This window comes from Mastacembelus armatus, chromosome 11 (genome assembly GCF_900324485.2).
Source record: "Mastacembelus armatus chromosome 11, fMasArm1.2, whole genome shotgun sequence".
Lineage (NCBI taxonomy): Eukaryota > Metazoa > Chordata > Actinopteri > Synbranchiformes > Mastacembelidae > Mastacembelus > Mastacembelus armatus.
In genome coordinates this window covers 2,934,758-2,958,596 of record NC_046643.1, presented here as the reverse complement: position 1 = coordinate 2,958,596, position 23,839 = coordinate 2,934,758, and the positions used below count along the sequence as shown (strand labels likewise).

General features: G+C 39.0%; 2 protein-coding genes across 6 annotated transcripts in view; both read right to left on the bottom strand.

Moving 5' to 3' along the window:
- Window positions 1–15,822, bottom strand: part of top2b (DNA topoisomerase II beta) — a 29,900-nt gene extending 14,078 nt beyond the window's left edge. For 2 of the 4 annotated variants that reach the window (XM_026299771.2, XM_026299773.2), the window contains exons 1-14: window positions 15,306–15,822; window positions 12,990–13,151; window positions 10,571–10,661; window positions 9,069–9,132; window positions 5,933–6,078; window positions 5,725–5,822; window positions 5,002–5,214; window positions 4,739–4,912; window positions 4,529–4,630; window positions 4,289–4,426; window positions 4,058–4,196; window positions 3,537–3,694; window positions 455–580; window positions 162–272 (exon numbers count right to left, since the gene is read on the bottom strand). In XM_026299771.2, the coding sequence (XP_026155556.1) occupies window positions 162–272; window positions 455–580; window positions 3,537–3,694; window positions 4,058–4,196; window positions 4,289–4,426; window positions 4,529–4,630; window positions 4,739–4,912; window positions 5,002–5,214; window positions 5,725–5,822; window positions 5,933–6,078; window positions 9,069–9,132; window positions 10,571–10,661; window positions 12,990–13,151; window positions 15,306–15,347 (1,764 nt within the window). In that variant the 5' untranslated portion in view covers window positions 15,348–15,822. Of the gene's footprint in view, window positions 1–161; window positions 273–454; window positions 581–3,536; window positions 3,695–4,057; window positions 4,197–4,288; window positions 4,427–4,528; window positions 4,631–4,738; window positions 4,913–5,001; window positions 5,215–5,724; window positions 5,823–5,932; window positions 6,079–8,444; window positions 8,954–9,068; window positions 9,133–10,570; window positions 10,662–12,989; window positions 13,152–15,305 lie in introns of those variants that run through there. The other 2 variants (XM_026299772.1, XM_026299774.1) reach the window with 2 other exon arrangements.
- A 254-nt stretch (window positions 15,823–16,076) lies between these two features.
- On the bottom strand, window positions 16,077–23,722 carry ngly1 (N-glycanase 1). 2 transcript variants are annotated; one of them, XM_026299775.1, is made up of 12 exons: window positions 23,516–23,722; window positions 22,848–22,962; window positions 22,496–22,717; window positions 22,126–22,288; window positions 21,767–21,986; window positions 21,545–21,666; window positions 20,871–21,016; window positions 18,793–18,903; window positions 18,525–18,710; window positions 17,970–18,155; window positions 16,937–17,114; window positions 16,077–16,838 (listed from the first exon to the last, which is right to left on the bottom strand). In XM_026299775.1, exons 1-12 carry the CDS (start codon window positions 23,614–23,616, stop codon window positions 16,663–16,665), a joined length of 1,926 nt encoding a protein of 641 aa, XP_026155560.1. In that variant the 5' UTR covers window positions 23,617–23,722; the 3' UTR covers window positions 16,077–16,662. The 2 variants fall into 2 exon arrangements, with proteins under 2 accessions (XP_026155560.1, XP_026155561.1); XM_026299776.1 differs by having other exon boundaries at window positions 17,991–18,155.
- Window positions 23,723–23,839: the final 117 nt, after the last annotated feature.

Sequence of the window (23,839 nt, the reverse complement as noted above, 5' to 3'; positions counted from 1 at the left end):
ATAGCATCATCAACCACTGCATCTCTAAGTTACATCATCTTTGTGAACAATAGATGCACTGTATAATCTGTCAAATTTCTGAAAATCAACTGATATTTTGTAGACTTGTTATCAGGTGTACTATAATAGCAATGAATTGTACGTGTATGTATCTTTCTTACTTTGACAATGGGTGTGATAAACTCCTCCAGGAATGTATGTTTCAGTAGAGAGGGCCAGTTGTGGTGGAAAAAGTTAATGAGCAGACCTTTGATATGGGAACCATCTTGATCCTGGGACAAGAGAAGAAATGTCACAACTATAAAATATGCCAGCTGGATATTACTTCACTTACTACTTATCCTACAGCTACTTTCTATTAACAGCCAAGACCAACAGCATACCCATGTATGGAAGATTTTTGGCTTTATTCAACTTGTAGTTAATTTCATCAATTGGCAATTCTATAGGTTACCTGATCGGTCATTATCATGATCCTGCCGTAGCGCAGGGTCCTCAGCGACTCTGCATCATCGTAACTCTTCTTATATTGGAGGCCGACAATTTTGATAATGTTGTTAATCTCAGCGTTTTCCATTATCTGACAGAAAGGGTGATGATAGATGACAGACATACCATTATGCAATATTTTTTTTATATTGAATCACATGAGAAACACTGGTAAAAAGGCTACTTTTTCACATTTGCTGTAAGGGCTAACTTTTTAGAAATCAAACCAGGGCTCCTAGACCATTGAATATTTGAGGAGCCAGAGCAAAGACATGCATATCTTGGATTTTTAGGTATGCATCTGTTTGCCTACGAATGAATTATGAGATTAATAAGATGGAGACGTTAGATGACATGCTTTCTTTCCTGTGCTGTGTGTTAATATAAGCAACTGACCCTTTAAGACAATCATTAAAAACAGAAGCAAAAGGGAACAGTATCCTCGTATGTCTTGACCATGAAACAAATTATCAGGATCTAATAACGTGGGACCTGCAGTTATCTATGTTTAACATTTTAGCTAGAGACAGTATAGGCCATTGAGTGCTGTCTTCCTTCTCAAGGCTATCTCCTTAGGTAGGTTTCTATAACGTTAGGTTTGCAACACAGGTATTGCAGTATATTTGAAACAGTCTTTTTAAGGGTTATCTTCCTCTCTTTTTGTTTCTTTCTTGCAAGTTCTATGTAGGCTATCCTAATGTTTTATTTCTACTGATCTAAGTATTGAGACCACATATTCTACATTAAAAACAAACATTTATTAAATCTAGATAAGCTAATCACTTTTGCTAAAGCTCTGCGTTGCATGGTCTTAGCATTGCCACTAAAGGAGCTAGCATTGAAATTAATCTTTGATAGCTAGTTTCATATAAAACAGGTCAGCCTTCAAATTGAGAATACTGAATTTTGCGACATGGATAAATTTTTAATTCATGACAAAAGAACTGCTTCTACTGATGTGCCAGCTCCCAAAAAGACAAAACTCCACAAATATGATGAGAGTGATTTTGCCTTCGGCACAACATATATGCCGAATAATGCTCGATGAAGACATTGCCACTAAACTTTGTGCCCTTTCGCTGTCAAATGACGCAGTGTGTCACAGAATCTCTGAACTGGCAAATGATGTTAAGGAGCAATTGATATAGTATGCTAGGCAGAGTCCATACTTGACTAACTGGATGAGACAACTGACATTTGCTGGGCAAATTCAAGTGCTTTCCTGTATGAAATTTGTTGAAGACCACAGGATTGAAGAGGATGTTCTGTTTATTTGTCCAAATAGGGAAGCGATTTTTTGAACTTCTTGACTCATATGTCAACAATTCTATTATTATGCTGGGACAAGCGTGTAGGCATTTGTACTGATGTGATGCGATCAATGACAGGACATGTGAGTGGCCTAGGGACACACCTTCAGCATGTAGCTATGCTTGCAAAATGGTGCAAAAAAATGCTGGAACCTTTTGAGCCTGTGCTCAAATCAACACCTCCACTGAACATGAGCTTATTCAGAGTCCTCTGTCAGGAAATCATGCTCACATTGAAGATGACCTGACACTGTGTTTATCTAAAATTGAGCCGAGAACTCAACAACTTTGTAAACCAAAGCAAGCTCATGTCTCACATTGAGCTAAGCCTTAACAGCCTCGTAGGGCTTGTTGTGATAATGATGAATAGGCTAATAACATTAACAAAAAAAGTATAAAAAAATCTATCTTGCTATGGTGGGGCAGGGGGGAGGCCTCCAAAATACAGTTAACCAACTTAGTGAGGGCTCGCTTATAAAAGTTTGAGAACCACTGATCTAGATGTAACACTTTTACTTAGTGTCCACATTTTATTTTTCTTCCATCTGGGTATGTGTATTATTCTTGCATAAAAACAGTATTAACTCCCTTTTTGAAAGCATCAAAGCACGCTTTAGTCGAAATGCCTTCACTCAGGTATGGCTGTAATTTTTTAAACTGTATTTGTGTGGCATACAGTACTGCAACTTTCCTTGCATTGCAGTTTGTAGTATTGCAGTTTTTATTGTGTTGTGTATCTGTTTTTATTTTATGTCGTACATTCTCTCTTTTGTGTTCGTCCTTTGGCTGGTTAAAATAAAGTACTTTCCCCTTGTGGTAAATCAAAATGAAAAACTGTTCAACAGAGAGGTATGGGGTGGCGGTGGTTGCCATGGTGATGGTTTTCCACCTGAAAAGGTGTTAATATCTTTGGACGACTGCATTTAAATCTCAATGAAAACCTCCACCCTTTTTTTTCCGGTCGGGGACTACATTATACTACTGACAGTTTCTTAAAAATGACATCATTAAACAGCTAAATCACCAGTGTTAATAAACAACTCTGACAATGTTAATTTGCCACTGGTATACATGTACAAAGTGCAACTGCCAATACGTTGATACATGTCAGTAAAATGTTTCCAGCCAACATATTTTCTCCATCACAAAGGTCAGTTTTCTGCTTATAGTGTAAATGTTATGTACTTGAAGATTTATTGTGTGCAAAGTCTCAGAGCAAAAATTAAAAGTAATTCTCATCTCAGTCTCAGAGTGCAGCTTAAAGTGAGAGCAAAATCACATCTCCTGCATGAAAGAGCAGCATTGTTCACCTCAGCCAACCTACTACATAGCATCTAAATGGTACTCTTGCTGTAGAAAAGGTAGAGCAAAGGGTTATATCAAAATCTAATCAGTCAAATACATTTCTTATAAAACGCATCTGCATTTGCAGTTTAGTTGCACAGGAACGTTTTAGCAATGAGGGGTGGCTGACTGTCCTAATGAAGTCATGTGAATATTTCCAAAATATTAAAAGCAAATTAGCACATAGTCCACACACAATAATCACCGTTTACCTCAGCTCCAGAAACCCTGGATAACACTGTCATTTTAACCATATTAGATCATTATTACATAACAAGTATATTAATTCAGTCAAAGTTCTAGTGGTGTTTTTGCTATTTCATCCACCATCTGTTACTACTAGTGTTTGCTACTTATTGTTTTATAGGAGAAACGTCTCTAACAGTCTGGTACCTGCTTGTGTGTTGCCTCTCGCACATTTAGAATCTTTCCTCTCAGTGGAAACACTCCATATCGATCACGACCTATGACTCCCAGTCCAGAGACAGCCAAAGACTTGGCTGAGTCTCCCTCAGTGAGGATGAGTGTGCATTCAGAGGAGTGCTTGCCACCTAGGACATAGAGGTAAAAGATTGATTTAAAAATGTGTAGCACTGAATATTTTTCATGTCAACTCAAAGGTGTTATTGCTCTGCATCAATGTAGCAGTGATTTGTATGTCCAGAACTTATTATCTTTAACCTGCGACAGTGTTAGTGTCATGCGCCAATTAAGTAAAGACTCATATTATGCTAATAACATACTCCTGAAGCCTTGTAATGTCTTAGGAGGAAGATTTCACACACATTAAAGTGCACTATAAAACCTTTCACTACTGCAACATTTATGGTTTCATTTAAGAGGCAAAAATCAAAGCTGTGCCACTGGTGGTGGACATTTATTTACATTAGTAAGTGATCACTGTGTTAACACACCAGCATCGTTGGCGTCGTCTAACTTGGGGATGCCTTTGATCTTGCTGTGCTTCACAGATGAACACTTTTTATTCAGCTGTGTTTGAGCTTTAAACTTCACCCAGTTGAGTATACTCTCCACGATCCCACAGTTGGTTGCCTGTGATTGACAAAGAGGCTTAATCCTTTCTGGTCTGACACTCAACCATATGAAAAACCAACAACAGAGCAAGGAGCTGAAAGTATACTTACAGCCCTGATAAACTTTTCTGACAAAAGGCACTTGGACCCAAAGCTTTTTGTCTGGAGTGTCATGTTCTCCTTTGTCTGGGAGTCAAAGGTGGGATTCTCAATCAGTGCATTCACAAACACCCAGATGTGGTTCTTCACCTGAAGCACAAAAGACGCAAGGTTAATCAGCTTTCAACACACTTACACAATAAAAACATATTTCTTTTCAATTAGAAATTCTGCACAAATAACAGAAGCCACCTGGAAAGGTTTGACTGACACCCCTGCCTTGTTCTTTTTCTTCACCACTTCAATAAGTTTAGACACAATCTGGTCCACGACATAGTCAATGTGCCTGCCACCCTGAAACATACACATGAAAAAACCCATTTTTATTCTATGCTTCTATGTCTACTGATTCCACTTCAACTAGTTTTTACACATGGAATATCCCTGCAAATGTTTTGATACCTTGGTAGTAGCAATGCTGTTAACAAAGCTAATTTGTTGGAATCCTTTCTCACTCATGGTGAGGCAGACCTCCCATCGGTCGTTCACAGTTTCATTCACCACTTTCAGGGCTACACCCGTCTCGTCCAGTTTGTCCTTCACATACAGATCCACATAGCTGCGGAACCCATTCACCTTAAGTGGCAGGACAGGTTCAGGTTATAATGTAAAATCTCAACACAAACTTTAAAGTATTAAAAATGTGTATTCAGTTTGAAACTTACAGGTAACTTTTTTCCATTCAGCGTAACTTTCACCCCTCTGCAGGAGCCAGCTACATCATATGCTCTACGGGTAAGAAGCGCTACAATATCCTTGTCCAATTTCTCCATCTTGAACTTGGACAGGTCTGGCTGGAATGTCACACAGGTGAAATCATCTCCGTCAAAGAACTTGATCTTGGGCTCAGAAGTCTTGGTCATGTTGTTCTGCCACGTCTGAGGAAAATAGAACATGTATTATACACGAGTTGCCAGTGCCTATAGTCTTATCAGGGTCCAGATCATTTTATTTTCTCACTTGGATTGAATAAATGATGTTTTATGCAGTGTTTAAACATGAATCACTTGAACTCAGAATAGCCATAATCAAGTGCATTTATGCCAACCAACTGTGATGTGAAACACCATGTGACTTAGCAGTTGTGCCCATGCAACCATCAAAGGCAGACAGACATGACCAAATGTCAAAACCCTATGAAATATGAAAATATGCTACAATAAGATCAAATCACCACTGTCTGTAAACAAACAGGACCCTTACCTTGGTGTCACTATAATTCAGTTGGAGTTGTACACGTTAGCAGCTTCTACAGACTGTAAACACAACTATGTGCATTTAGGATTGTACAAAACTGGATATAACAAAGCCTTCACTTTCAGACAAATCTGGGAAAGAGGAAGATACAACATTAAGTAATACAGTTTACTTTTAATAGTGATCCTCACCTGTTTGAAGCTGTGTCTGTATTCCTTGCAGGCTGTTTCCACTGTGAACTTGGTACTGAAGATGTTGCAGAGTTTAGCACCATAGCCATTTCTTCCTCCTGGGGCCAAAAAAAAAAGAAAAAAAAAAAGAGCATTGTAGAGATAAATGGTTATCTCTCTGAAGTGACTTCATTATCACTAGTAAAGATGCTGCGATAGCGCCTCTCACCTGTGACCTTTCTCTCTTCATCATCATAGTTGCTGGAAGTGAGCAGGTGGCCGAAAATAAGAGCTGGGACGTACATCTTTTCATCTTTATGTTCCACCACAGGTATTCCTTTACCATTGTTCCAGATGGAGATAGTGTTGGACTCACTGGTGGAGAAGAGGGAAATTAATGACTTGAAAGTTTGAACAGAAGCTGGCTGCAGACATTCTACATATCCATGTGTTGGACCGTGTGTTCAACTTTTTAGGACAATAACCAAATACCTAGTCAGATTCTTAGTTATGATTACTTGTTCTATAATCAAACAATTTCTCTGTTACACATCCATCCATTTTCTATACCCACTCAATCCTTAACCAGGGCCACTGATTGGAGCCTATCCCAGCTCTCTTTGGGTGAAAGGCAGGGGTACACCCCGGACAGGTCACCAGTAACCTCATACTGTCAGTTGTGGCGTGCCTCAGGGCTCTGTCCTGGGGCCCCTCCTCTTTATTATTTATCTCCTTCCTCTCGGAAATATCCTTAGGCAACATAACATCAATTTCCACTGTTATGCAGACGACACCCAGCTCTACCTCTCTGCTGCTCCATCTTCTACCCTCCCCCCTCCCTCCCTCCTTACCTGCTTACATAATATCAAATCCTGGTTCACCCATAACTTTTTGAAACTCAACCCTGACAAAACTGAAATTCTCCTCGTGGGCACCAGATCCACCCTTTCTAAAACCAGCACCTTCTCCATTCAAATTGACAACAATACTGTCCCCCCCTCCCCCCAAGTTAAAAGCCTGGGTGTCATCCTAGACGGTACTCTCTCCTTCACTCAGCATATCAATACCACTACCCGGTCGGCCTACTCCCATCTCCGTAACATAAACCGCATCCGTTCCTCACTCACCACCGATAGCACGGCAATACTCATTAACGCCTTTGTCACCTCTCGTTTGGATTACTGTAACTCACTCCTCACTGGTCTACCTCTCAAATCACTTCGCAAACTTCAACTTGTCCAGAACTCTGCTGCCCGAATCATCACCAGAACTCCATCCTCACATCATATCACCCCTGTCCTTAAACAACTTCACTGGCTCCCTGTGTCCTTCCGTATAAACTATAAAATCCTCCTTCTCACCTACAAAGCCCTCCACTCTATTGCCCCACCATACATCACTGAACTACTTCATATCTATTCTCCGCCTCGTCCTCTCCGCTCCTCCAGTTCCACTCTCCTCTGCACCCCTACAGCGCGCCTGGCCACCATGGGCGCTAGATCCTTCAGCCACACTGCGCCCCGCCTTTGGAACATTCTCCCTCATCGCATCCGGTCGTCTCCGGACTTATCAACTTTTAAATCATCACTCAAAACATATCTGTTCCGTATAGCGTTTTCCACCTAACTCTCTTAACTTCTCAAAGCAGCCCGTGATGTCCTACCACCCTCTGCCTATTTCATATTGTCTCATACTGTTTCATATTTGTTGTTCTGTCATCTGGGTTTCTGTATTTCAATTTACTTGTACTGTACTTCGCCCACTTCCTAGATAATCCACGCTTTTGCCTTTACATTCTCTCCCGCCGTTTATGTATTCTTGTTACTGTTGTTTTAATGCACTCTATGTATATCATGCTGTATGCTTCCTTTTCTATCTGTAAGGTGACCTTGAGACTTTGAAAGGCGCCATGAAATAAAATGTATTATTATTATTATTATTAAAATGGGAATATATACCTGGGAAGCTTGGAATTTTGGATGCCTGGCACTTCTTTTTAGTTCTTGCAATCTTTTTAACAAGTAATTTTCCAGAGCATTTTCAATGACATAATCAACTGCTTAATGGATAAGTAAAGAGCAGCATTTTAATTAAAACAGCAGCAGTGAAACCTTTATGCTATTTTTGACCAGGTTTTTTAGTTAGACCTGGTGTATGGTTGTAGAGAAAATGCAGAGAAAGTGCCAGTTTTGCTTTTACAAATAAAAGAATGGTTTCATAAAACTAACAGTACAGAACTGGTCATTCAACTCTGTTTTTAGGTTCCCAAGCTGCAGACTGGAATTTAACTTCAGTGTCATCACAAGAAAGTTGACTAAAGATCATTTCTGGTGAGATACCTACAATGGCAGACTACTAATGTATAAGCTCAGTGGTAATTAACTACTAAAACTAAACAGTCTACTGTGTTAAAGGATTGTGGATTTTCCAAGGCATATTTTATCACTGCTCTGTGATGTTCAAGAAGCCTGGTATGTGTTTGTTCTTGAGTGGGGGACATGCTGCAAATGCTGAAGATGGAGGAACCAAGGTAAACACAACACAGTGTAAATAATAAATTCTTTATATCATTCACTCAATATCAACTGCATCATCAATGTTTTGCTGCACACTGAACCTAATGTTAAGAATTTGGTGTAAAACTGCCAGCACCGAGAGAACAAGCACACATCCAATAAGTTCTTATTGTAACATTTTGATGGTAAATAAAATAAACATAAGCCTGGTGCTACCTCCCTCACATTTTACTCTTGTTTTGTTGACTTCAGAAAACTTCAGCCAGTCTCCCATGTTTGATGTTGACAAAAGCACCATTCAGAGGTAATTATTTTTTTCTTTCTGAGGGAGCTGTGAAGAGGAGCATTAACATCTCTGTAAAATCACATTAGTGGCAGAGACCTGTGTGCCACAAGGCTAATGGTATCATTTATACAGCAGGGGACATTAGAGTGAGCAGCAGTTTAGCTGAAGGACACACTGCTGTTTAAGCAGTCTGATGTGGAAGCAGCTGGCAGGCTGGAGGTGGACCACATATAAAATAAGAGCTAGTTGTATTTCAGCAGCATTATACTGTAGTTTTCCTGGATCCACTTTTTTTCCCGCACCAAGACCTGGTTATATCCGCAGCAACACACAGACGAATACAGACAGACTCTGAGAAATGAGTAGCAATTTCCTTCCTAAAGGAGCTGCCTTTAGGGCACTAACCAAAAATGAATATATAAAATTTTAATGGTTGAAAAGTTGGTCACTGAAAAAAAAAGAAATAATCACCTTTTAGCCAAAAACTGTGGCGGTAATACAACAGCATTTTGACAAGTACATAAAATCTTTCTGGTAATTACATTGTTAAGCATTGTACTCACGGATCAATGGTGATCTTAATGGCAGTCATGTTCTTGTCTCTTTGTTTATTGTCTGCTGCATTGACTGACAAGGAAAAAGACAAAAGTGTGTTATACAAACAGAAGTATACAAACTGATACTTTCATAGAGCAAAATCAACATGACTGCAACTAAGGATTGTTAATACTGTCAAACTGTGAATTGTTTTTTCCATCAATGTTTTAATCTATAATATGCCAAACAATAGCATTGTTGGCATCTTCTATTTGTTTTATTTGCCCAATAAGCAAAGTTATTAAATTTGCAATTACATAAAATAGAGAGACATTAACAAGGAAAATGGTATTTCTGCTAGACAACACCTAAAAATGTTCTATTTCACTCATGAATAGTTTAAATAAAGAATCCCATTGGTCTATCATAAGTATATACAAGGCACCTCTGCTGCAAGTGTGTTGTTGGTGGATAGTGAACTTGCACACCCACACAGGTGTTTTTAGTTTCTCCAGCTGACTGGACACCTCCCCTACTGGGAGTTATGATGGACAATAACTCTATATACTAATAAAAGTAATAGATATATTGGAAGCTGCAGGAAAAAAACACGTGGACCTTGAATTAATATTACATTTAGTATTATTGCAGTTAATTTAATAGATACATGATTGAATGATTTGTTGAAAATTCCTTAAATTGAAAATGGGAGAAATAATCACCTTTACTGCCACCAACAACAATCTGTTCACACCTGGGTGTAATTCAGTAGAATGTGGACATTAAAGCAAGTGTATAATAGTCATGTGACTCACTTGGTTCAGATTAGTGACAAAAAAGAAACTGATTTCACACAGGCTCAGTGTGATTCTGCCTTAAAAATAACTACTCCAGCCCTGTGCCTCATATAATTACATGGGCACAGTGATAATATTCAGGCGATGGAATGGTGTCATTAATCAAAACCCTTGCAAACACACAGACTAAATGTGGAGACATGAAAGCAATCATCTGCAACATTTGCATTGTGTTGATCAGCATTACTGCTCTGCTTTACTAGCAGAAGCATCAAGCACAGCATTACTCCCACATTTCATTAACACTAATATGCTAACAGACAGGCAGTACAACTGCATTATTAACCTTTGGATATCCAGGGAAAGCTGAGCAAGCATGCTCACCCTTTACCAGGCCAAATAAACTGCAGATCTGACCATGAGCTGCCACAAACACTGCAATATTTTTCAGCTTTTTCACAGATGTCTCTATTCGGGCTGCAAAAAGTGCACAAAAAGACAAGCACACAGAGGGAAACTAATCCCCATTCATAGACCTAGATCAGTGCTGCCAAGTAGAGCCAACAGCAGATCGTGATTCAGTAAATGATGGTGCCATTTTCACAGTGACAATATTAAGACTTCAATGTTCCAGTTGCAGAAAGACAATCTCAAAAGACAAATGAACCGTTTTAATAACTGTGGAGATCTAACTGTCAAAAAAGAAATATTAGCAGTGTGCACTTCCTTACCAAGAATTTCATCAAAGATTTTGTATAGTCCAGGAACATAGGTGATTTCTCTCTGGTTCATGCCTATATCTTCATCAAAAACCCACATTTGCTGAAAGGAAAAATAACAAAAAGATTAGGTGGACAGCACTACAAACAAAATTCTATTAATACAAGAAAGAGTTAATGGAAGCAGACAGTTCAATGATAAACTGCTAGTCTGGTAGGCTTATAAGCATCTAGTGCAAATACGTACATGAAATAAAAGTTGACATGGACTTTAAAAGTGAAATAGAGATGCAAGTAACAATGATTTAATTACTGATTGCGCTACTGATTATTATTACAATTAATGAAAAACCAAATGAGAATAATGGTTTTTGATATCTCAGGCTTAATTGATAGGTAGAGCCCTGTCAAGCTCTCACTCACTGCCATAGAAATTGCTGTCTTCAACAAATCCTCCCTTGCGTTTATACTTATGTTCTTCCACTTGGCTGATCTTGGTGCAACTGAAATTGTAAAAATCTTGGACAAAAGCTATACTTTTGAGCCAATAATTTTTACGTCAAGAAATTTTTGATCTGTGCATAAGCAGAATACCTATATGATATAGTGGTTGGCACTGTTGAATGGGTGAGGTTCCACATTAAGGTAAAAAAGTTCAGAGGTGGACCACACTGCTCATGAACAAATCAATCAAAGACATTTCTCTGTACTGCACTTCAGTGTCCTGCTAAGTAGAGTTGGCTGCTTGGACACAAATTCTAACTGTCTGGCACACACAGATGTATGGTGTTTTGTCCTTCTTTGCCTTAAAAGGTTTAGTTATACCTATTTTAAACAGAGGTCCCTGCATATCACTAACATTTTTTTTTAATTTATCTCTTCATTGTCCTGCACTTTACTATGCACTTTAATGTCACAGCTTATGTAAATTCCAAAGCATAAGCTACCCTTCTATCATCACCATATATACTTTTATATATACATATATATTTATATTTTTTTATCTTTTATACTTTTGTGTGGAATTGCTTAGCTATTAGCTGCAGGTACAAAAAATACATTTCACTGTACACTGTACTTGTGCATGTGACAGATAAATCTTATCTTATCTTAATTTTCCCTGTATCATGACAGCTTAGCCTCTAAGCTGTCTTGAGTCTAAGCCTTAGACTCTTTACACTAAATCAAATATATTCTCATGTTCAACTACCCCTGCTGACGCAGCTTAATGCTTTGATCTACAGGCAATTACACTTAAAAAGTGAGCCTGAGACAAGGCAAAGGTTAGGACACCCTCTGCTGGCCTTACTTACCATATAGCACAGACACCCATGCAAACATTGAGCTTGGAGCAAATACAGTTAAACTCACAAAATGTCAGTCTGACTTTCTGTGTATTGTTTTGGCTATGTTTTTAGCACAGCAATCCTGTTAAGGCAAAACCTGTGTTCTTTCTACCTTCATATAACAGTCTCTAGTTGGGAACCATAAGACCTTTGGCTAATAAAACACAGGGCACAAATAAGTTCATGAACTAGCAGCTACAGAGGAAATGTGACTGGATGTAATACTGTCTTTAAATAAATGAATAATGCAGAGGAAACATTTAAATTTGTTTAAATACACGAGTTAAGGAATAAGTAGTGTAAGGGTACTGGATGAAATAAAAGGCTTTTCAGCCCATTATGGTAATCCATCTGTAAAAGTACAATTTTTTTAGGTTTTACATTCTGTTATGGAGATGTTCTGAGTTGTATTTGTTCATACATGAAATGGACTGTTAGAAACAGCGCTGCAATGCTCACACCATATTCAGCTTGTGAAACTTGGCAATATAGGAACTTACGTATTACATCAGTGGTTGTTTAGATGCTTAATCTTGATATTGCCTCCTCTGCATGGAAGGAGAGCAGTTCTCATATGTCAGTATTAAAGCTATACTCTGTGTGATCATGGTCCATATCCTTGGTTAAAAAGATCTCGTGACTGGTTATATGCAGAAACATCATATTTATGACATTTTGACTGTCCTGTGTTTGCCTATTGGCTATGCTGGTGCTGTAGTGTGGACAGAGACATGCCACATGTTTGATTGAAAGACAGCAGTTAACCGGACAAGTTTCTAAAGTGTTTTACATAGTAATATGACCCAAATGCAAAAAGGTTGTTAAATGACACTTGGTATTTGCCAACAGAGTGTCTCACAAAGGCAGTGGGAATAGTGTTAACCAACTTCATGCCACTGCTCTTTATTGATATTTGGACCACATAGACAATTTTACAAAAATGTTACTGTGTCCTTGGCAGGCATAGTACCAGAGCAACTACTACAGGAAAATGCCCATAATGTCAAAATGTAAAATTAGCAATGTTTATGAAATACAATGGATCCCTTAAGACAACAACAGAAGGCAGTCTGGTCAGCGCTTACCTGGGTGATGGGCTCCACAGTACCAATATACGTGTCTGGACGGAGAAGAATGTGCTCTAATTGGGTCTTTTTCTGATATACTCGCTCCACAGACAACTTCCCTGCCTTTTCTTTCTTGCCCCCTTCCATCTTGCTAGTGTCACCTCTGCCATTTGCAGCCTCCTGTTTGACAGAATTGTTGTTATTAGTAGATGGACAACTATTTAAACCTTGGGCAAGTAAATTCTTGCTATCACGTTCCCTGTGTTGGCAACTAATACATTTTTAATTTAATTGCTAATTAATTTATGGAAATAACAATAAAATGAATAAACTTGCAAATTATATTTAAGTAAACAAGAATAGTATCTAAGTATAAAAAGCATTTGTGTCATGATATGTAGACAGAAATGTAAACGGAATCCTAAATTGACAGTTTTATTAGCTAAAGTTAAATAAAAATGAGCAATTGGCCTGAATCTCCGGAAGAAAAGATCCTTGATAACATGAAGCCAATAAATTAAGACAGTGGGGAAACTCAGCATAGCCTCTTACAATGCACCTCACAAATGATCAAACATACACTGTAACATTGGCCTGCAAGCCACCTAAATTCCAATAAATTGGTGACATTTTAACAAATGTGTTGCAGAGCTGTCTAGAAAGAAACACTTTGCAATAGATAAATAAAAAAAATATGGGAAATTTCTAAATTCCTAAGTATCAGTGCTTCAGAAACGCTCTTCAATCTTTCCAAACCTTTGCTACTCCACAACATAAAATACAGTAAGGCAAGGTCAAGTAAGTACAACATCCTTCCACAACAACTGTGTTTTGCATGATGTATAAATGGCATTAAGTTAATGCAAAAGACACACTATTAAAAGATAACTTTACATTGGATTTTAAAGAGTAGTGGGTTTAAAGGTATTGTACCTACATTACACTGCAGTATGCAGAATATAACCTGACAACTGTCTGGTAAGAATTACATGTCCTGTATGAAAGTGGTGTCCCTACCTCTTGGTATTACCGCATTGTTACGCAGCAAATTATCTGAAAGTGAAAGAAAGTGACTTATATGGCCAAGTATGGTGACCCATACTCATTTTAACCCAATTCCAAAGTGCACACACACAGCAGTGAACACACAAACACCATGAACACACACCCATAGCAGTGGGCAGCCACCGCTGCAGCGCCCAGGGGGAAGTTGGAGGTCCAGTGCCTTGCTCAGGGGTCTCACATCAGTCATGGTATTGAAGGTGGACAGGGCACTGGCTATTCACTCGACAATTCCTGGCAGACCTGAGACTCAAACCTGCAATTTTCAGGTTACAAGTCTGACTCCCTATCCATTAGGCCCCTGGGGTATGGACTTCTTTTGAGAATCACAAGACAAACTTTAGTTTGCCATCTCACAGTAACATCCAAACAACTGAAGTGCAAGTAGGGTTGCTGAGTAAATACAAGGCCATTTTTATTAATCTTACATGATAGATAATATAAATATTATCACAAAACCTGATACGCAAATAGTAACTCTACAATTAACTGTAAATGTTAACCCCAAATCAGAACTTAAAGTGAATAGGACCTATGCGTGTATGGGGTGGGGGGTGCGATTGAGGGGTGTCTGGGTCACTATAATTTTCACTGTCTTTATATGAAGAACCTGCACCTACGCTGTTTCTTGGCAGAGCCCATCTCACATTTCCACTGCATACTCCAACATTTGCGCCACTGAAACAAGCGCCGTCACCTGCACGTAGTGATAAGAACCATTTACTGACTTGATCAGGTCACGTGTTTTTCATAAACACTGGGAACCATAAGAAGCATTTGTTTGGTTGTAAAGTTCTTCAGTCTTTAAATAATCAATTAGTAGTAACCAAGAAATCATCGAAACAGTAACACAGCATTAATTACGACTTCATTGAGTTTCCCTCTAACTTTGTTTAAAAAAGGTCAAATGCGGGTTATTGTGGCTGCAGTAACAAAGGTTGCCGTTGTGACGAAGTCTGCTATTCTGGTATACCATGTTTTGCAGGTTTGTTTTTCTCCGTTGTTATGTTCGCTAAAACTCTGCAGGGTGCCTGCATCAAAGCGCCGCCGGCCTTTGTAACCCGGTGAGGATTCAAACCACGGCTGGCCGGTCTTCAACGCGCATAACGTTACCAATAGGCAGCAGAGCAGTCACTGGAGATTGTCCTGCTAAAGCCTGTAACGACCGGTTGCATTGTGACAAGGTAATCTCAACACTTTCACGTACAGTAAAACACCATTTGAACTGCAGATGTATAAGTTAGTTAGCTGGTTGTTGCCAAAGTAACTTACCATCCAAGCCAGACCCCCGCTCCCTGCTGCGCCGTTGGACATCTTCCTTTGTGATCTCAATTTTCTTGTGATGCAGCTCGAAAAATGTCAATTCACGTGAAACCAAAAGTCCGTCTGCATAACAAATGTCTCAGTCGCTGAAAGGTAACCAACTCTGTTTATATCCCATGTTCCTTTCTCCGCTTGCTTTAAAGATTTTCCTTAGCATGTATGAAAACAAGCAGAGGAGGCGAGTGAATCGCGGCTATTGTTAAAATCGACCAGCGGCGGCACAGTAGGCCTAAACTTCGAACAAAGATGCTAACCAGGCTTATTGCTTCAAAATAAATAAACGCACGTATTAAATAGGTTTACAGTTTCATGTGAAAACGTCAGAGATGTAAATAGTAATTTAGCTAAAATACTCTAAGACAGACTTAAATACTTTTCATTTACGTTAAAATTAAACGAATATTAGCTAGCAGCACCCACCGTCCGGCTCCGCCATCTGCAAGATAGACGGCGAATCGTCTCGCAGATAAACCAGCCAATCAGGGGGCTGCTTTTCAAAGCTTCCGGTACCTCGACCAATAGGAAAAGTCGACTTTTACTGAGCCATTCTTTTTATTGAACGCAAGATGGCGACAAAATCCACTGAAATCTCACCATTTAAAGCCCATACAGTGTTTAACGTTATTACTATTTACTACACTCAACTTTCAGACTGTAAAAAATATATCTGTCACACCACGGTATAGTTTTCTAACATTCGGATCTTCCATCACACCAACATTACCATTAATTTGTTTTATTTATAACTATACACAATAATGAAACTGGGGATGTCAAGGTGTAAAAATACAATAGCTCAGTACTGAATAACACACACGTTTTTTTTTTCTTACTTCTTTTTGTCTTTTCAATTCAGTTCAATTAGTAACAGGCCAACTGGAGCAATGTGAGCTGAGGGTATCAACTCTGGTTTGTTGTGTGGGATGTGTCTATGCATCACACATTGTGCACACATTCACAGTAGAGGCATATATTAAGCCTATGTTACAAAAACTGTATGGCTTTAAGGTTAAAACTTTCTGGTACATTGTAGACTGTTATTTAGCCCTCACTCAAATCAAAGTTTAAAATGTATGACAATGTCTGTACTTTGTACTTTGTAGAGGATACTTTGTCACTGATCTAAAATTAGGCCATACATATTTACCAGTAATCATCCTGACATATATTTAAGTATTGCACTGATTTGTCAACATACATCAGCATGGGAGCCCAAACTATCCTCCAATCAAGTACCTCTGGACTTTCAAAACAGCCAAGAGTGAAGGGATATTAGAGGTCTATTTCTGTTGAGAGAGAATAATTGTTAAGCATCTTCTAAGTGGATAAGAATTTCAAATGATGACTCTGCTGTCTCCTTCAAGCTTTGTCTAAACAACTGAGAATGCTGCCAAGATGTTTCCCCATCTCCACCACTGAGTTCTGCTACAACAATGAAGTCTGAGGACCCAGATAGACTGGAAAACAACTGCATCTTCCCATCTGAAGGTTTAAACACAAGAGAGGAAATTAATAGGAGGGATATGTCATAAAATCGCATTTGCAGTAATTTATCAGGAGTATGTATTGCCTAACTATACCTCCAGAGAATTCTGTGGTGTTGTGGCCTGAACGTAAGTACCAGGAGACTTTCCCCGAGTGGAATGTCTGGCTACTGGCCATGATTGAGACAGACTTTATCTTCATTCCTGCTGGAGCAAAATCAAACTTCCAGCTGATTCTTCCCACAGAGGAACCTTCTGTTCGAGCTATGTATACCTGAGGAAAGAAATACAATCAGGATGAAAGCTGCATGTAGTTCCAGGGGTCCAGCATTTGTTCTCATTTTAGCATCTTTTACTATTTTATATCACTTTATTCTGTAACTTAAGATTATATTTATATTTGCAAGCTGTTCTTAACTTTAATCATATTCAAAATAAATTACATTTATGTTTTTAAACAACACCTGGTGGGAGTACCAAGTATATGTGCTTGTCGGTGCTGGTGGCCTGATGAACGCCTAACATAAAGTGCTGTTTTAAAACATAATCTCCCTTCCTAGCCTAGTAATCATTTTGTATAATTGAATTTATTAACACTGGCACTTTGTTAAATAAGATAATCTTATCTAATTTCTTATTGATTACTCAATCAATTATTAGCTTGATTCATGACAGAACAAAAAGCCAGTATATCTTAACTTATGATGCATCAACCTTGATAATTCTTTTTTTGTCTGTCTAATACAAGTTTCCCATCTGAGCTTTTTGTGTTTGTAAGTAGACAGGAGTTAAAGTAAAAATGTCAGTTTTGACACAGAAAGAAATAAAAATATTGAGAAAAGCGAAAACACTCAGTTCATACCTGAATTTCAACTGATTTGGAATTATTATTTATGATTGTTGTTGTGATTTGGAATTCTTAGTATAAACAAAAACATTCAAAATATTTAGTCAAAGATTCTTTGAATCAGAGAGGTTAAATTTTAAGTTACCACTGTTTTGAAATACATACTGTACATCATTCTTGAGCTCATTAAGAACACATTTATTGTTGGGAGTCATAATATTGAGAATTATCATTATCTAATCTGAAAATCAAAGGTTTTTAATCAAACAGTAGTGACATTACCATCTGCCAATCATTTTCCACCTTTCTGAAGACTGAATCCTTGCTCCATACACAATGATCCCAGCTCTGAATTAACTCAGAGCTGTTGGACACTCGACAGTACTGGTCTTTGGTGGCACTGTAGGACACATGCAGTAACCTGTCACTCTTCTCTTTCTCAGTAGGACTAAACACATAACCTGCAGCCTAAAAAAAACATAACCACACAGACACACATTGTCAAATACTGACCTTCTTAGACATCAAGAAATTGTTATAAATACATAAATAGTTGTATGTATAATAGCTATGTTGTTCCATTAAGTTCTGTTAATTATGGAACAAAACAGAAGGTGTTGGTAATATCATTTATCTGTCATGACCACCAAAGATGTTGTCTGACACAAAATACTGATCTTATTCAAAACATTAACAGATTTTTTTTTGGCATGTTCATATTGGTGACAAAGGAGGTATTAAAATTTTGATTAAAACATATACAGTATAATTAATTTCATCAGATACATAAAGCTGAGTGGAGTAAGCTCCATTTTAAAACAATTTATTATACTGTACCGGGATTGAGGTTTCTGAATAAGCTGCGCTGGTCTCCCCTCTTGCTGTCCTCCATGCCAAAGAGCCAGAGTTGCGTCCCCCCAGCTCTCCCGGTTTTGGCTTCTTGGGGGAAATAAACTCTACCAGCTCAACAAGCAGCCTCTCTGTCAGCTCCTTCTTCCTGTCTGGACTCAGGGACTGCTGCCTCTTCAGTATCAGAGCAGACAGAAGGTGGCTTACATCAGAGTTACAATGGCAACTGGTCTTATACAAAAGGGTCAAGACTTACTGAGGAATTGAGCCCATTAATGGTGTGAAGCAGCCAGGCCTCTTGAACACTGGTCCTTCTAGACAAAACCTCTGGATGTTTGCAGGAATACCTCCATGTCACGTCCACCACCTGCATGACACATGTATAGTGAAGTACATGTACTGAAAATGAAACTCTGCTATCTTGTGGAGTTTTTACTATTAGCAGTGCTTTGGGGAAATGGTTTTAAGTGTGGGTCCACAGATTATGAGCAATGCACACTGATCTATAGATGGAAATGACATGCCAAAATAAGCAACAATGGCAGTAAAAATACTGCTTGGAAGTACACGTAGATGCAGCTTTCAAATACGTAATAAATACATCCTAGGAAATGTTTAATTAGGAAAGAAAATTTGGTAGAAAAGGCTACCCACAGTGCATTTTAATGAGAATCCCTGACAGAAAACAGAAAATTTGCTTACTAGAAAACTTCACAAGGCAACTTAAATATACCTATATTTAGCTGCTATTCTAGCCAGGGGCAGAAAACAGATTAAGATTTTCTGACAGACTATCAGAACTTCAAAAATTCTTTGGAATCTGGCCACAGTAAAATTTGTTAGACACATTCCAATGTTCACTGAGTACTCCAGGTCTAGTCTGGTGATATTTCATTGTTTTCATATTATCAACTATTTTCACAAAAACCAAACTGACAATGAACGTATCCTACTAACAACAAAGTCGCAGGCAGCATTCCTCCTCCTCCAAACACAGCAAGTTGAGTTGATGCCAAAGAGCTCGATTTTGGTCTCATCTGACCACAACAATTTCATCCAGTTCTCCTCTGAATCATTCAGATGTTCACTGGCAAACTTCAGACGGGCATACATACATGTACTTTTTTGAGCAGGGGAACCTTGCGGGTGCTGCAGGATCAGTCTTTCATGGCATAGTGTGTTACCAATTGTTTTCCTGGTGACTATGGTCCCAGCTGCCTTGAGATCATTGACAAGTGAAGTGAAAGTGAAAGTGACTTAACTGGCCAAGTATGGTGACCCATACCCATGCTTTGCATTTTATCCCATTCCCAAGTGCTATCCATTAGGCCACGACTGCCCCCATTAGGCCACGACTCCCCCTGCCTCCCATGTAGTTCTGGGCTGATTCCTCATTGTTCTCATGATCACTGAAACACCATGAGGTGAGATCTTGCATGGAGCCCCAGACCGAGGAATATTTATATTATTTTTGTGTTTCTTCCATTTGCGAATAATCACACCAACTGTTGTCACATTCTCACCAAGCTGCTTGGTGATGGTCTTGTAGCCCATTCCAGCCTACAATCTTGTCCCTGTCATCCTTGGACAGCTCTTTGGTCTTGGCCATGGTGGAGAGTTTGGAATCTGATTGATTGATTGCTTCTGTGGACAGGTGTCTTTTATGCAGGTAACAAGCTGAAATTAGGAGCACTTTCTTAAAGGGAGTGCTCCTAATCTTAGCTTGTTATCTGTATAAAAGACACCTGGGAGCCAGAAATCTTGCTGATTGAAAATGCAAATCAATTTATAACTTTTTGAAATGCATTTTTCTGGATTTGTTTGTTGTTATTCTGTGTTTCACTGTTCAAATAAAATAAGCAGGGGATCAAATACTTTTTCCCTCACTGTATGCAGCAGATCAGTAAATGGAATTCTCAACCAGGACTTATTTTTGGAGGCATGGCTCACTGTATATTGAAAAGAGTTGTTATTTAATTGCCATGCCTGTGTTAAACTAGACTAAAACACAGGCAGGGAAATTAGGTTTCACTGATCCCTTCACCCAATTATGGGAACAATTAAGACATCAGGTTAGAGGTAACCAGGTTACTTAAATGCATGTACTGTAAATGCACTCATGTAAATGTATATTCTTCCCATGCCTATCACCCAGTGTGAGCTGGAACTCCATGACCCTCAAAAATAAGCAGATATACAGTAGCTACTGTATGGGTGGGTTGCTTCTTTATAGAATTGTCTGATAGTGAAAAATAAATGTACATAATCTAACCATTTTAAGGCTAGAATACATGTAACAGTATGGTAATAGCAGTAAGTGTCCATTTCTCTGACCTGGTCCTTAGAGAAAGCCAGAATATAGGCCAGTTTCTTCCCCCAGCCAACCTCATACAGTAGTGGCTTATCACAGACATTCTCACACGAGTCACAGTGCAGCCAGCGACGCTGAGAGGCAGAGTAAATCTCTGTCCACACATGGTCTGAAACAACACAGAGAAATACTTTTCTGTAACTCGCTCATTCACTTCCAGACAACACAACGGGTTCTGATATCTAGTAAGTAAGTAATTAAGAAGTTTTGAAAGCCAACTCTGATATTTTGCTGACATTCTCTGGTGATGAGGAATGTCATGACATGTTCCTCAGTGGTTAACTGAGAGATTCAGGAAGTGTTTTGTGTCCATGGCCATAAGACACTATAATTCCACAATATAAACAATAACACACACACACACACACACACACACACACACACCACATACACACGCATGCATGCATGCACGCACGCACACACGCACACACACACAAACCCCCAAAAATAAATAATTACTTTATTACTTTTCTACATACAAGTTAATTGCTTTATTACTTTATTAATTACTATTAATTTATATAATTTAAATAATATTACATTTAATAACTTTAAATGAGAACAACTGCTGTAACAATTTAATTTCCCCTTGGGGATTAATAAAGTACTTCTTCTTCTTAAATAAGAACATACATACCTGTGCTGTCCCAGATATATCTAGCCTCAAGACCAAGGCTTCTGCAGCACAAGGTGAAACAGTTTGCCCACTCCCCACAACGCCCTCTTCGTGTTTCCAGCAACTTCTCAGGATTGTTGTACCTAGTATTAACAACAAGGAGAGAACAAGCATACTAAACTAAACTCTAAACTCACTCACTGCATAAGTAGGTATGAGCCAAAATATCAGATACACACAAACCTTGGGAACCTCGTGGAGAGCCCGCAGTCCTGACAGTAGTGATTCTCAACTCGCTGTGCGCCCCAGCAACGGTCATCAGTGCTGAGACTGAGGGACCCTGTGTTCTGGGTTGGACCTCCACAGCGGCTGCAGGGCAAACAGTCCACCCAAGAAAAGAAGTCCTGCTTGAACCACCCGAGTAACTCCAGCACCAGGAAATCTTCCACACCAAGTTTACATTCTACAAACAGAAAAGCAAGTCAGTTGGCGCCTTTGAATCACTGATGAATGCAACATTTATGTTTGGTTGAATACACTAATACAATACAGACAATACAGAGAGTCAATCTGATTAATTTGAATGTGTGAGGGGATGTCACCTGGGTCGGCCTCTTTCGCCTGCTTCAGCTTGTGTTGAGCAGCAGAGGATAGCTGCTGGTGAGGGATGTGGCTCCTGGCTTTCTGCTGCAGCTCAGGGTTCTCATACAGCATCACATGTTGGAAATTAGATTGGAGAGTCACATAGAAACTCATACTGCTCTCCTGATAGAAAGAAAAGAAAACAGAAAGATCATTAACCAACTAAAAATAATGAGAACATACAGTGACATTTTATTAATTGTTGATGGAGATGCACTATATGCAGACAGATGTAACATCATTTCTTCCTTATCTGGCAAATTATATGGCATGTGTTGGCAGTTCTAAGCTAGTTTGTGCTCTTTAAACCAGAGATGAGAGTGCCTTTACCAGGGATGATGGCTGTGATGGAGGTAGTGAAAATGGCTGAGTGGAAGTGGAAGAAGCAGCAGCAGAGCTCTCTGGTGCTGAAACTGAGCCTGCAGCCTGAGCAATGGGTTGGACACACTGTCCTCCACGCAGCCTCTGATCCCTCTCTGCTGCTATAGATTCTCTGATGAGCTTCAGTTGTTCCACGGATGCAGACTTGGGGAAAACCAAGTGGGTCTCAGCCTGAATAGTGGTGCATATATTATTTACTCAAAGTTAGACCACTGATGATCATATAAACTGTAGATAATTAAAGAACAGAACAGCAATATTGGCATTAATCAATTACATCTGGAAGTTTCATATTTATTACCTCCTCAAATCCCATTTCGAAGAGACATTCCACTGCGCCTTTGATAGGCAATAGTTTGGTGGAGAAAGTAGGATTGCCTATGCGGATTGATCTGTATTTATCTTCATTAGGATACCTGTTTGAGGGGGACAGTGACATCAAATGAGTAACTAATAGGCTGGTCTCAAAGCTTTTCAGAAAATACTTTTGCTATATGGCACAACACACATAACTGTTATTTAATTTATTAAAAGTATACAAGCACACAAATAATGGATTGGTGTCACAGACAAGCTGTTATTACCCAGTGATCACTAGTATCCTACTTTGCTGGCCCTTGGTTTACCACTGAACAATGGTAGGCATTTCCTCTATATACTGACTTTGTGTCATAAGCCTCAAGAGTGATATCGTAGGAATTTCTAAACCTAACTCGTATGCCCAGTTTACTGAATAGCCCTGACAAAGTTATTATGGACGTTTTAAGAGAGTTTGGTTTGGCGGTTTGTGTAACAGTATAAGGTACAGACGTCAGACTGAATGTCAAATCATGATTTAAGCCAGTGTTGAAACATTACTCATCCGTAATGTGAACATATTTCGAAAGTAACCTCATCCTATAATGTTAATAACAAACATTCACTGGAACATCGAGGATGAATTGCATTAAGTTTTAACGCTAGCGTTACCTTAAAATGTTGTCCGCATATGTAAGTAACAACTTGGCGACGTCTAGGAAAACTTCATTTGAATTCTCGCACAGCGTTGTGACTGCTGGTGACACAGCCATCCTGCCCAGTCTCACACAAACTAAAGATCGCTTTTAATTTGGAGTATGACAGCTAATGCTAACTGTGCTGCTAACGACTTAGCGTTAGATGTGCTGGGTCCTGGACAAAGCTGGCTGGTCAATGCCTGAATTAATGTTCGCAGCTCTACTCTATGTAACTTAATTATATTTTGCTTCAGTTTCATCAGACACTGTTATATCTGTCATGGCATGTTGCCGCTCT